This window comes from Berghia stephanieae, chromosome 3 (assembly GCF_034508935.2).
Source record: "Berghia stephanieae isolate SIO BIC M18660-M18661 chromosome 3, UCSD_Bste_1.3, whole genome shotgun sequence".
Taxonomy (NCBI): domain Eukaryota; kingdom Metazoa; phylum Mollusca; class Gastropoda; order Nudibranchia; family Aeolidiidae; genus Berghia; species Berghia stephanieae.
Genome location: NC_088362.1, coordinates 89,778,842 through 89,793,351, shown reverse-complemented (window position 1 = coordinate 89,793,351; position 14,510 = coordinate 89,778,842). Strand labels below are relative to the sequence as shown.

Sequence of the window (14,510 nt, the reverse complement as noted above, 5' to 3'; positions counted from 1 at the left end):
CGCTGCCCACAACCGTTAACTTTTTTGTAGTTCACACGTCCTGATCACCATCTTTTAATATATTATCACTGACTGTCTTAAACCATTTTACAAGGGGTATTGACCCAAGAGAACACTTGGTTATGATATCCTATTATCATTAGATACACACATTTCCAATGGCGTGGCATGCTTACAGTATAAGGTGGTGCCAGAAACAGAAGAAAATGACTAAAACATACTATATTTGTAAATGCAAAAGAAAGAAAAACATATACAGAAAAGATCTACTCAAATAAGTAAGAGGCGGTTTATACATTTCTTAGTTTTAATATTTTTCAAATGCTGTAAAAAAAGATGGAATTGGTACCAGGCACCAAATCAACCAATATAGCCACGTCCCTGCACATTTCTATTTATGTGTACTATCTTATTTGCTCGAGCAATGTAATCCACTAAAGATTTTCCATTTTGTAGACAATAAAGATTTATAATATTACTATTATTAATAACGTTTAGGACGAGATGGGACACCATAAGGCTCTTTTACATTTTTTCCTTCGAGATACACAATACTGTTAACGACCGGGTACTAATTTTATGCGTGACTATGGCGAGAAAATGTCATAAAAAGCCTTTTCACATGACTCAACTTTGTGCTGCCCATTTTAAAGGGAAATAGTAAGAGGGCCCAGTGACACAGATATGCATTCGTCATTTTTACTAATTTGTTTCAGTTGTGTTCGTTATAAGTATATCTTTACTGCAGTTTAAATTGGATATTGGGGTCCGAGTTGGATAATATAAGGAGAATGATTTTCTCTACAAATTCTTTATCTACTAGTTTTCAGAAAAGAAAAGTAAAAGAAGCAAAAACAACAAACAAACCAAAAAAATCAACCCCCCCCCCCCCCAAAAAAAAAAAAAAAAAACCCCAACAAAACCCCCCCCCCCCCCCCCCAAAAAAAAAAGCCCAACAAAACCCAACCCCCCCCCCCCCCCCCAAAAAAAAAAAAGCCCAACAAAACCAAACCATCCCCCCCCCCTCCCCGAAAAAACCCCCCAAAACATGCGAAAAAAATGTTTTTAAAGGCAAAACAGAAACAAAACAAAACATCAAATCAAAACCGAATTCAAAATCGTGCCATCCAACAAACTAACAGCAAATATGCAAGAAAAACAAAGAGCTGATGAAAGGAAATAGTCATTTTATGATGATTAAAGGGGGGGGGGGGCATATTATTTAGATATATGATACTGTCATTAATAACCACAAATAATTTTTTTGATAATTCGATCAATAGGGAGAGCTTTTCAAAATTGTTGGCTCGTCATTCCTCAGGCAAAATTTAGATATAACATCATTTCACATATCATGTATTTTACCACGTGCTGCCAGGCCTTTGTTTTGACTGCGTCAGGAGACTTTATCCTTCTAAAGACAATACATATATTTTTCGACTTTTTCGATACACATTCCACATGCTAAAAATGATGGCGTCTTGTTTTCTATGGGATTTGACGAAAAAAATTTGATTTTTCGATAAAACCATCGCGGTGTTTCATAAAAATAAATAAAATAAATAAAATTCCCTTTATTCATCGTCATGGGGAAATTTGTCTTTAGGGTCTACTCTAAGGGAAGACTGGAATAACCCAGGCGTCAGCCGCAGTGCAGCGCCGCAAAGTGATCTAGGGCGAGGTGACTTGCTCAAGGCCACACAGCGCGGCGGGTGATCGAACTCGGTACCTTTCGGGTACAAAGCAACGACCGTACCGCTGAGCAACTGTCCCCTCAATCCCCTTAATCAATCTCATAATACATCTCAATGTCAAGTAATTGTAAACAACATGCACAATTTGGTGACGATTGGTCAGTCAAAAACAAGGTAAGATAAATGTACCGCTAGTGTACTTTAAAGTAAAGTCAGCACCAAATAAAGTAAATAAACTGTGTTGAAAACAACTTTAAACTACCAATAAACTTTGAACTTCGGGCACCAAGTTGTGGCAGGGATTCCCAACGACTTAGCGGGGCCCCGAGGTTATGGAGTGCACAATTTCAACTGCTTCATTTATGATCCATTTACAATTTATTAATTACTAGTGATTTGGTCACCAGTTCAGCAGTTCACTATCATCATCATCATCATCATCATCATCATCATCATCATCATCATCATCATCATCATCATTATCATCATCATCATTGTCATTAGTATTATTATCATAATTATTTTTATATTATTACATTTGTATCATGAAGATTGGGGTGGGGGTGGCTGGCCGATGGCCGAGGCTTTGCACCCGGACGACCTGGCTTCAAGCTCCGCTGTCGTAATCTGTTGTTTTTTTTTTTGGTCTCTTTTCTTTGGTGATGCATTAAAACTTAACACTTCTAGCTCACATTGTGGCGCTGCACTGCAACTGCCACCAGGGTTATCTCGGTCTTTTCTTGCGGTAGACCCTAAAGAAAAATTTTCCTGACGATAAAGAAAGGGTATTTATTAGTATATATTATCATTATCATCATTAACATAATCGCTATTATTAAATCAACATTATTATCCTCATAATAAAAACCGTCAATCATTTTCATAATTTGTATCTTCCGTTGTCGGTCAGTGGTCGTCATTATTATGATTGTTAATTTCCAGTCCATGACCTCTAACCAGGGTATATATAAGGTAAGAAAACGTTCAGTGGTCATCAAAGACAACGGGATCATTGCCTAGTTTTCCATCGTTGAGTTTTTGATTGAGTTCCCTACGTCCACTTCAAAAATGATGAAAGCAGCTCTGTGTCTTCTCCTTATCGGCTGTGGTAAGAATGTATGGGATAAATAGAAAGATGTTTCTTGCAATATGGACTTGTATATATTCTTACCACCTTGTTTAACTTAACCTTCTCTTTTCAAAGGTTGGATGCCATGGCTTTCCAGTCTTCCCAATTCATTGCATGCAATCTCATTACATTCGTTCTCCCAATCTCATTGTTGGTATATTATTATTATTATTATTATTATTATTATTATTATTATTATTATTATTATTATTATTATTAGCATCATCATTATCACCATTATTATTTTTCTTTTGCGTCAGTCGGACTCCACATATCATTGTTGGTAGTAAATCCCGACAGCTTTGGTGAGTTGTGTATGGAAGACGACGCCATGTTGGCTATAAGATACCATTTGTCATCATACGCAAAGACAAAGTACTTCAATGTACAATATCATATTATGACAAATTATTGAGACATAATATCTTGAATCGTTGACATTCAAAATAAACTAGTGATTTTGTGCTTATTATATATAATACATTTATCAAGTGTATGTATATGTGGTCATATATATGAAATTTTGAATTGAGCACAGCTCCAAGTCACTGGAAATTAACAAATTTCAGTTAAATAGAGATGATTGATTTTTACTTCATTCCTTTATCATTGGTTAAACATATTACTCACAACTGGGCCTTTACAGTTAGCACCTTTCGAGCAACAAAAGATGAAAGTCCTGCAAAGATAAACACATTACGTTTTAATATTAATTTGTTTGATATTTTTTTCTGGAAGGATTGTACAACACTGTTTCAAGTTAATGTTTCCATGTATAATCGCTTGAATAAAAAAAATAGCCTCCAAAATAGCCGGCAAAGTTTGCAAAATCTCATTGAAGCGTCACTAATAAGTTGCCACATTTTCTGTCAATTTGCTTAAAGGGGATTCTGATTTTTTAAAAATAGTAGACATTATTTTCGGACTTAGGCTAAAGAAATTATTGATCACCTCCAATCTCCCTCTTTCTTCTCCAAACAATCAATCAAACAAACAAGCAAATACACACACACACACACACACACACACACACACACACACACACTCACGATTTTTTTTTTTACTTCCTCTCTCATTCACTTCAAATTCATACTCCACAGTTGTTGTTCTGGCCGACAACTACTTATGTCCAAAAACGGACGGAGACGTTTTTGAATGTTTTGAGTCCGACAAGGACTACAGAAGTTGTATCACAAATGGCAGGCCAAGTGATTCTTACGTAGTCTGTTCCAAATGCAGAAGGAAGTGGGAATTCTGTGTGTAAGTGGGAGGCTTTCTGAGGGGGTTTTTCTTTATCAATTTCATATTTACGGAACACAATCAGTGTCGAAACGGCTATCAATAGAAAGGTGAGAACCTATCAATGCCCGTTTTCATGAACGCGGACTAGCGCTTAGTCTCTGAAAATAGGTCGATTACGTATGACCGTCAAAAAGTGTCCTGTTACCATTGACAATGGCTTAAAAAACTGTAAGATAAGTGCACATTTTTGTGAGTAAAAACTTTTTTAAAAGTTTCTCATCGGCTCTCGAGTTGCGAGTGAACGGAGACCCGAAGTGGAAAGGTTCGCTTCAAAGAACAAAAAAAAAACAAAAACAAAAACAAAACCACCAAAAAACACACACAAAAAAAATACAACAACAGCAAAAAAAAAACAAACTAACAACAAAACAACAACAAACGATTAGAAAGTATAGTGGAAACAAAAGTTATTCTGCTGGCATTGTAAGTGACTGAAATAATGCGATTCGTCAGAATTCACTTTCTAATTTGTTTGTTTGTCTGTATGTTGTTGTTGTTTTTATTATTTGGTTCAATTTGTTTGAGTTTCAGACTTTCATTGGCCTAAATATAGAATTGACAGTCAACTATGGACATCATTGTAGTCTGATCAGTCGACAGTCATTATCACGTGATTTGATTCATCATAGCTGAATGAAACGGAATCTGTACCGGATGTGTTGATAATTTCCCTTTTTTATTTTTTTGTGTGTTGAAGGTATGAAGACTGGTATCTTACCTGCCATCGTGTACTGGAGAGCTTGATGTTACCAACACAAAGTAGCCAAATTAGTCACCGTCCTTACAACGCCCATGTCTAGGCAAGAGTTTAGGTAGTCAGAGACTAAAAAACGTTTATGAAATCAGATTTTTTGTTAGTCACTTGCTCCGCTTAGGTTTAAGACTAGCAAGTCATTTACTAGATTAAATCTAGTCCGCTTTCATGAAATTGGGTCAGCAATCTAGCAATCGGCATAATATTATAATTTATTGAATTAATCTGGAGTTAGAGGTTCATGACGGAGTGTATATGTATGCATAGCAATATAATCAGGATAATCTATTCAGACTGGTAAGTACCGGAGTCGAGTCCTGCTCTGAGCGGTGCTAAGTTGATTATTTGGAAACGGCTCTTTGCTCATATTGTCTTACGTACTCAGGTGTAAAATGAGTAGGTCGCCATTAACAGCGTTGTCTCTGATAGATATAATTGTAATATCGCCTTATAGGCATCATGTCTTGTCCTATATGTTAAGAGTTGCTGTTGGCTAGGAAAAAGCGCGTTGAGCACGTTTATTGCATATTGCGCTATATAATTACTCAATTAACATTTGTATATTAGATAACAAGAATCGAATATAAAAACCTGGCATAATAAACAGGATTCCCGACTGGTGTCTCTCATGAGAAACATTTATGACATCGTTCGAAATGGCAATGGCTGCCTCTTTATTCATTGCTACACCACTATCACACCATATGTTAAACACGAGCACCAACCAATAGTCACTTACCTCAGCGTTTTTATATTACTAACACTTCAATTCCAATTTCCACTTTAAAAAGTACCAGTCGCCCGTTATGCATTTTTGTTGTTACTGACACTCTTATCGTATCAATAACGGCCCATAGCCATGTGCTCGGTCAAACCTGAGTAGTATAGAGGTCGCCTTTAATTGGCACAACAAAATCGAAGAACACAACTTTTGCAATAAATGTTTCGTTCCCAATTTAGTCGCTTTCCACGTAAAAAAAACAAACTTCATTGTGCTCGAAGAGGAACTAAATTCCTCGACAAAATGATAAACAATTCTATCAATTCTAGTCTTATTCTGATTTTCTTTTTCTTTCTCATATCAAAGAACTGGAGGAAGATTCACTGAGTCCAAACATCCTAAACATGATTGTGGAGATGACTACGCAGCCACACCCTGCACTCCCCAAAATTCAGAGTGGTCGCCGGTTTTCAAGTTCGGAGGAAATTAATAGACTGGGTTTGTGGCTATGTTAACTTAATCTAGATCTATCTGTCTATCAATCAATCAATCATTCAATCTATCTATCTATCTATCTATCTATCTATCTATCTATCTATCTATCTATCTATCTATCTATCTATCTATCTATCTATATATATATCTATCTATCTATCTATCTATCTATCTATATCTATCTTTATATCTATCTATCTATCTTTTATATATATATATATATATATATATATATATATATTTGTGTTGTGTGTGTGTGTGTCTATGTGTGTGTGTGCGTGTGCGTGTGTCTGTATATAACGCCATCCATGAACCCTATCCAAGTTTGAAATCTAATAAGGGTTTATATAATACATAAGTCGAATCTAGTTGACTATAAAGGTCATTATTTCACTTTCTCAAGTTCCGAATCTTAACGAATGAATAAACTTACAGTGCTGCTGTAAGTCACACCTCTCTCTCTCTCTCTCTCTCTCTCTCTCTCTCTCTCTCTCTCTCTCTCTCTCTCTCTCTCTCTCTCTCTCTCTCTCTCTCTCTCTCTCTCTCTCTACTCTACTCTTTTCCCCCATTCCTTTCTACTCTCCCTCCATGCCTTGCACACCTACCAAACTCAAACACCAATGTTTATGCACAAATATTGATTTAAAACACTTGACTTCATTCACTTTCACTTTCATTCATAAAAACGCAATGATTACAAAAACTATCTATCCTATTCATTTATTTCAGGTCATCGGCTTGATAAAGACGGCATTTTCATCCTGTGGACATGAAATTCTGGCCTTAAATCTCTCACATCCTGGAGTATTTTTCACGATTGCTCTAATGCGATCTATTATCTAGTTCTTTGCAAACAATCCTATACTGTTATTAATAATAAAAAGAAACGCAACATGCTTGTTTTTGTTTTGTTTTTCTTTTTGTGTTTTATAGTGTCTTAATAAATGCTTAGAATTTACCCTCACGTCACAGCCTCAATGTGTAAGGACTAATAGCGGCTATTCTTAAATTAGGAGGACAGGTTTCTCCCACTCTCTATCTGGCGACAATAGGCTTCAAAAGTTGTGAAGCCGCTTCCCATGTAACGACGCATAGTAACTTAGTAACTGCTCTAAAATATCGGAACAATGGCGGACGCCCTTCTGAAATACTTCTCCGACGAGCATAAAAGCGTATCCAGGGGAGAAAAACATAAATCTGATCATGTTTTGACTTTTATACATTCTGATCACATGACATGTGAAAAAGTTCTGGCGAGCATGAACAATAAAAAGTACCGATTTTATTTGTTTAGAACCAAACTGCTCGTTGCTGGGCGTACGTGACATCAGACTATTGAATCCTATCGCCGACTATTTTTTTTTCACCAAGAAAAAAAGTAAGGCCAATGCGAATCAGAGTTAATTGAAACCCGTGTCGCATCCCTTTACTGGTGCTCTCTTGTCATCCTTGATATTGAGGAAAGTGCTTTGAATAAGGGTTTAAACGAATTTGTAAAAAATGAAAGCAAGCTCTTTAATCAAGTTTCCGACCGATGTGCAAACAATTTTTTCATTCTCTCTCTAATGATTATTTAGCACCATCCGCTTGGAACTGCACTTCTTATAACTACTTTTGAATGGGAGGAAAATTGTGATAGTAATAATTACCTACTGATTAAATCTAGATTAGCCTATAAAGATTTTTCAGCTTTGTGAAAATTACCAAGCGAACAAATTACAGATTCTATAAACAATCAAAAGTTTTCATGAATCTTTAACGTGAACGAATCTTCAACAATAGAAATTTTCAAGAATCACATCAATTAAAAAGTACAAACCAAACTGTACTAAAGAAAGTTATTTAGATTTTAAAACTAAAATGCAGGGGTCATCCCCCCATTTCATATTCGAAACACGTGTAGGTAGGCACCCAAGAGAAAAGCCAAAGGACATCTATGTTAAAAGGAAAGACCCCATGACAAAGAAATTGAGGATTTTCCCAAGGATGTTGGCACCAGTGACACAACCAAAGTATTCGTTTTGAGAAATATTTGTCTGCATATCTATCTATCTATCTATCTATCTATCTATCTATCTATCTATCTATATATCTATCTATCTATCTATCTATCTATCTATCTATTACCACCTATATACAAACGTTACTTAGCTGATTTTATCACTTGTTTAACCAAAAAGTGAAATTGTAAGACCTATGTAAAGTCCACTTTGTGTGTGTGTGTGTGTGTGTGTGTGTATGTGTGTGTGTGTTGTAAGCGTTTGAGATAGAGAAAGTGTTTATGTGTATGTGTGTGAGAGAGAGAGAGAGAGAGAGAGAGAGAGAGAGAGAGAGAGAGAGAGGGGGGGGGAATAATATCGATTTGCAAATTCATACCATAATATCATTAGAACTGTGCAAATGTAGCTGTACTGTATGGTGCACAATTCATGGAAATGGATTTAACTATCTTTAATGGGTTGTTTTTTTTCGTTTTTTAAATTATTTTTTGGGGTGTGATTTACATACCCTATATATGTCACATTGGGTATTGAAAAAAATAATAATAAAAATAAAATCATTTTCAACCTGCCATTTCCAGAAAATTTATCCCCTCTCACATAATCTTAGAAGAAGATTACCGAGCATTCCGAAGCGCCGCACACGATCAAATCCGTGCTATGATGCTTCCGATGCAACCTAACTACGGTGGGTGGGACACACGAAAGTCGCCCATCTCTAACTTTATCAATACCAAGTTGCCAATCGTTTCGAACCTCAACGCCCAGTTGCCGATCATTCCGAATCATCAAGCAGTAATGCGTTCCAAGTCACCAATATCAATGACAATGAACGCCAATACTCCACGTTTACCCCCCATTGGAGCAAACGTCAATCAAGCGCAATACAATAATCGAACCATGGTCAACATAAAACAAGCTATTCCAGTGGCAGTGTTCAGAGGTAAGAAACATCCTTAAATTGTGCTGAATTTCAAAGGGATATAGAAATCAGGTCAAAAAATCTAAAAGGGCCACACTAGGAGGACACTTTATTACTAATATTTTAATTTTTTATTTTTTTTTTTTGTATAATTGTTTAAAAATATAATATAGACTAGATTTAGATATTTAGCACTTAATATATTGAAAACATACTTTAATGTATGAATTTCCATGAGGGAAGCCAAAAATTTTAACGCCAGGGCTTTTTGTCAGTACTAACAAGTGCACACCCCTTGCGCTTATTCACAGTCAACAGCAATAACACTTCAAAATATATCAATTATAAATTCATTTTTTTAGAAACTACAGATTGCCATTATAACTATAACTTTAACTCAGATTCAACCACAAATCACCCAGAACTCCTTACAAACTTTGAACCTAATGAAGACACACCAACAATACTAAGGGATGAAGTGGAAAATGCCATCAGACATCTCAAATTAGGCAAAACCCCAGGCATAGATAACGTTCCAGCGGAACTACTAAAGATAGGAGGAGAAACAACAAATGCTCTCATGATTCTATGTCAGAAAATCATTACCCAACACTCCTGGCCAAAAGATTGGACACAATCACTAATTCTACCTCTATCTAAAAAAAAGACAATTTAATCAAATGCAATAACTACAGAACAATATGCCTCATACGCCAACCCAGCAAAATAATGCTAAACATATTACTTAACAGGATGAGAAACAAAACAGAAGAAATATTGGCAGAGAAACAGGTTGGTTTTAGGCCTAACAGAAGTACAATTCAACAAGAGTTCAATAGTCATCTGTTGACAGAAAAATACTTACAACACCAACAAGTATTATTCCACAACTTTATCGATTTCAGAAAAGCATTCGATAAAGTATGATCATCCATTTTGGAGTTATGTTGAAATTATACAGATCGCTGGTACTGTCCATCCTCCTCTATGGCTGTGAAACATGGACGCTCACAGCAGATCTAGAAAAGCGATTATGTGAGCTATCGGGAAATTCTGAGAGTTCCTTATTTGGAGCACAGGACTAATAAAAAATATTCTAGAAGAGGTAGAAGGTCGAGCAGGAGGACAGGAACCACTGTTGTCAATGGTCAAAAGAAGGAAATTTTCATGGTTCGGGCAAATTGTCCGCCATGATAATCTGTGCAAGACTGTCATGCAGGGCACCGGAGAGGGACAGAGAAGAAGAGAAAGAAAGAAAAAAAAACTATGGCAAGACAACATCAAAGAGTGGACAGGCCTGGATCTCAATAGCCTACTGGAAAAAGCCATAGACTGTGACAAATGGTGTAAGGTTGTGAAGTCTGCATCCCGCATATCCCCCCGACGATCAACTGGTCATGGGATTGAGTGAGTGAGTGAGTGAGTGAGTGAGTGACAATATTAAATTAAAACGATAAAAATTAGGCTGATTATAGATGTGTCATACCTACTGCATATATATTGAACACCTTGACACAGTTGGAGGGTTTGCGTTTCTCAACGATCCCTAGAGCAACGCCAGTGGGAATTTATTACCTGATGATGCAGAACAAATCAAAGAATACATGCAAAGATTGATCCATCTTGGGGCAGAGTTATCCGCCGGATGCAGATTACTGAAGACTTCATGTCGTGAGGGAAGCAATGGCCGTTCGTGAACATGAAAATGCGGACTAAATATACATGCCCATGTTGAAGAAAAACTTCAGTAGATAAAAATCTGGGTAGATATAACACATTGACATCGGAATTAACCGTCTGAGGGCAAGGAAGTCATAACAAAAACCAACTACAGTCCGTCTAGTAAAGAAGATAGGCAGCAGGCTAACAACGTTCTCTTGTAAAGAACTGGATGGTTACAGAAACCTTCAACCAACAAAAAATTCTTCACAATACCTTATAAAGGAGGTGTATACAGGTCAGACAGAGATAGATGTGTGACGCGGTGGGTGACACTGATTGATTGGGCAATCATAAATAATTATCTGTACATTAAAGGAACCATCGTGCATGCTTTTGTTTTGAATCTGAATCAGAATGTTACTCTAAATCGACTCTATTCTGAACTAGTGTATTCGAGGGCGGAACCATCGTGTATGCGTTTGTTTTGAATCTGAATCAGAAGGTTACTCTAAGTCGACTCTATTCTGAACTAGTGTATTCGAGGGCGGAGAGACTTGTTGAATGCGGCGATCGTCGCTTGAAGGTGTCTGTTCACACATGATTCGGGAAGAGCTTTCCAGTCTTTGATAGTGCGGGGTGCAAATGAGTATTTGAAGAAGTTTGAGTTTGTTACTACAAACGATGCTGATAAAGCATTCAAGTAATTTATTTATAAACTATTTAAGAAACTAATACAAAAAAGCCACACAAACTTATTGGTCATAACCAGACGCTTTAATGAGGTAACTAACCAAGACTTTATCAAGATGTCACAGGAAACTATGATAGGAATGAGAAACATGAGGATGTATAAATGCCATGCGATTTGTTGCGCTTGGAATGAGCTCATAATCACAGGAACTTTAAGAATGAGAAAAATGAAAATATATAAATGCCATGCGATTTGTTGCGCTAGGAATGAGCTCATAATCACAGGAACTTTATTTACACAGAAGCAAATACACAAGCTAATTAGGATATTACCAGATGGTCAGACTGAAACCAAATAAACCATACACTTGTCAACAAGTAATAAAGGTCGTCTTTCAGGCACCTGGGTCATTAGAAACTCAGATGTCGCAATAAAAAATATTATCTTCTTAAACCTTTGGTACAACTGAAACTAAATAGAGCACCCATTCATTCAGAAAGAGAGACGAAGAGAAATAATAAGGAAGGAAAAAAATGATTAAACAAAATTGAATGTATTAGCAGCAACCTCGAAACTGCATATAATGAAACAGCAAGAGAAGTCTTAGTTACCATCATCATCATCATCATCATCATCATCATCATCATCATCATCATCATCATCATCATCATCATCATCATCTTCGTCGTCGTCGTCATCATCATCATCCTTACAATTATCATCTCCATTACTTTCCCCATGTCATCGTTGCCAGAAACTTCCTCTTTTTCCTCCTCTGCCAACAATCATCGCCGCCTCTGATACCACCACCGCCACAATAACACTCTCCAATCCTCAACCTCCTCTTTTCCGCCTTTTTCATTTTCCCCCAGCTATCAACAAAATCATGTGTTTCTCTTTTTCTGTCTCCCAAGGTCCATTTGAAAGTGTGTTTCCGGTACCGAAGAGTTCCAGAACAACACGATTTTTAACCAACAACCCAGCAATTTATTACCCCAATAATCCTTACCCCAAAGGCTCCCCAAGAAAAATAAACCGTCGAAGCTTTTAACAAAACAGAATTTATTTTTTTTTTACAATCATAATATTTTTGTCCATGAAGTCTTCAACGACAGATCTACCATTAACTGAAAAAAACGTCCTTTTTTTTTTTTTTACTATTTGTTGTTTTTAAAAAATTATTGATAAACTGAAATGTAAGGTGGTCCGGCTTCCCTGTATGACGGGGGAACGCTAACTGCCCCCGGCAAGTCTATTCTTCCTAATATTCATAGGTTCACAATCTTACTATCTTTTCTTCCTTTATACCGTTTCTGACACACTCTGGAAGATTTTGCCCATGAAACGTGCCCTTCAAATAAACTTTAAGGATGTCTCGGATTAGAGTTTAGGTACTCCCAGATTTGAGAGTTTTTGACAAGGTGAGGGTCATTTTAATCAAGCGATATTTGAAGGACGAGTTTTTTTTTTTTTAATGTGGTTTTTCGAGAACGGCAGATTTGTTTACTCCATATGCTTTACTCCCTTTGTTTTGGAATGGGTCCGTTTGGGTTTTGGCTTCAGCCCATAAGAAGTCTTTTGTTCAAATAAATACAGTCAAATTGATAAATCTTTTGGTGAAAGATGATGCACCTCTTTAATTTTGATTGTCTTTGCTTTAGGGATTTTATAGCAATTATTATTTTATAACTATTCCTTTTGTTGAGACCCTTAGCGAGGTCATTGTGAAACATTAATGGGGTTTCGATCAAGCCAAAATGAATTTTTGCTCTTGTTTCTACTTCTAATCTCTGGGTGGAGTCTTCTGAACATGGGTGATTCCTGTTGACATCAGACCTTTGTTTGATGAATTATTTATATTCCTTCGTGGCTTGCTAGGCGACGTTTTTACCAGTCGCTTGGCTTGGGACGTTAGAGGTAAAAAGACAAAAACAAGTTGCTTTGCAAAATAATCATGTTAAACAGTTGCGTTTTATATCAATCCAAAACATATATAATGGAATCAAATCTTCCAAAAGTGATAGTGCTTATGAAATGAAATGAAATGAATAATAATTTTCTTTTAAAAAAGATATTATATTTTCAATAAACGAGGAAATTTTGTCCATTAAAAAAATATTATATCCCATTTGGTGAGAGATCTCGACTGTCTAGTTATAGAAAATTCTCAGGAAACAAATGTGACCCATCGTATCAAAAGAGCACTATGTGGATTCAATTAGATGTTGGAAATTTAAATCATAGAGGCGGGGGGGGGGGGGGGGGTTGATATTTGGATTTTTAAAAAAATTCTTAAAAGTGTCAAATCTAAAATTTACATTGGGGTCACTGGTTTACAAAATACTGATTTGAGGCGATGGGTCACATATTGCATTTGATATAATCAATTAACACCAGGTTTCCAACATGTCCTGTCGTACACTTTTTGTTCATTTTGACTGGAAAACTTTATCATGCCACACGCTGAGTAGATCATCAAACTACATTGGGTATATCAAACCTGTCTCTAGATCTATTAATAGACACAATCATCCAATCAATGCCAGGTGAAAGGAATTTGTAATAGAGTCAAACAAATCTCTCAAGAATACGGTACAACAAATCAATGATCTGGATTGGAGGTGACTTCAATCTACCAGACATAAACTTGGCAGATCGTTCGATACAGAGTAACAGCAGGTACCCAAAAGAGCTAAAATTACAAGTTGATAACAGATTATGGCCTACAACAAAATGTGAAGGATAGCACACGAATAAACTCACTCCTTGACTTGTTTAATACAAATCACACATCACATTAATGTTGACAAAGGATGAATCTTACCCGACCTTATCGATCACGATATCTGACCCTTCGACTCGAAACGATATTTTGTCGGGGCGAATTGGGCCACGAAAAAATGACTTTAGAATTAACTTGATAGGAAACACTAATTTTTTTTAGTTTTTGCAATGTGAGCTAATTGTATCCATTCTTTAAAATGACGAATCGAAATTAACCCCAAGGTTCATGTTTTGTCAATAAATTCAAGTTTTAGCACCTAGGTCATCCTGACATAATACCATTTTGAGACGATGGGTCACTTATAGTACAGGTTGATGACCGAGTCAAACCTAAGACTTAGAGAGAAAAAAAAAAA

The 14,510-nt window shown here is 36.4% G+C and overlaps 2 protein-coding genes across 2 annotated transcripts; both read left to right on the top strand.

The window, feature by feature from the left end:
• Window positions 1-2,704: 2,704 nt before the first annotated feature.
• On the top strand, window positions 2,705-6,991 carry LOC144969694 (schistosomin-like). The gene is made up of 4 exons (XM_078908847.1): window positions 2,705-2,802; window positions 3,924-4,083; window positions 5,967-6,098; window positions 6,825-6,991. Exons 1-3 carry the CDS (start codon window positions 2,763-2,765, stop codon window positions 6,088-6,090), a joined length of 324 nt encoding a protein of 107 aa, XP_078764973.1. The 5' UTR covers window positions 2,705-2,762; the 3' UTR covers window positions 6,091-6,098; window positions 6,825-6,991.
• A 731-nt stretch (window positions 6,992-7,722) lies between these two features.
• LOC144969693 (uncharacterized) lies at window positions 7,723-12,695 on the top strand. The gene is made up of 3 exons (XM_078908846.1): window positions 7,723-8,107; window positions 8,677-9,038; window positions 12,285-12,695. The coding sequence occupies exons 1-3, from the start codon at window positions 7,956-7,958 to the stop codon at window positions 12,419-12,421; spliced, it is 651 nt and encodes a 216-aa protein (XP_078764972.1). The 5' UTR covers window positions 7,723-7,955; the 3' UTR covers window positions 12,422-12,695.
• The last annotated feature ends 1,815 nt before the right edge of the window (window positions 12,696-14,510 follow it).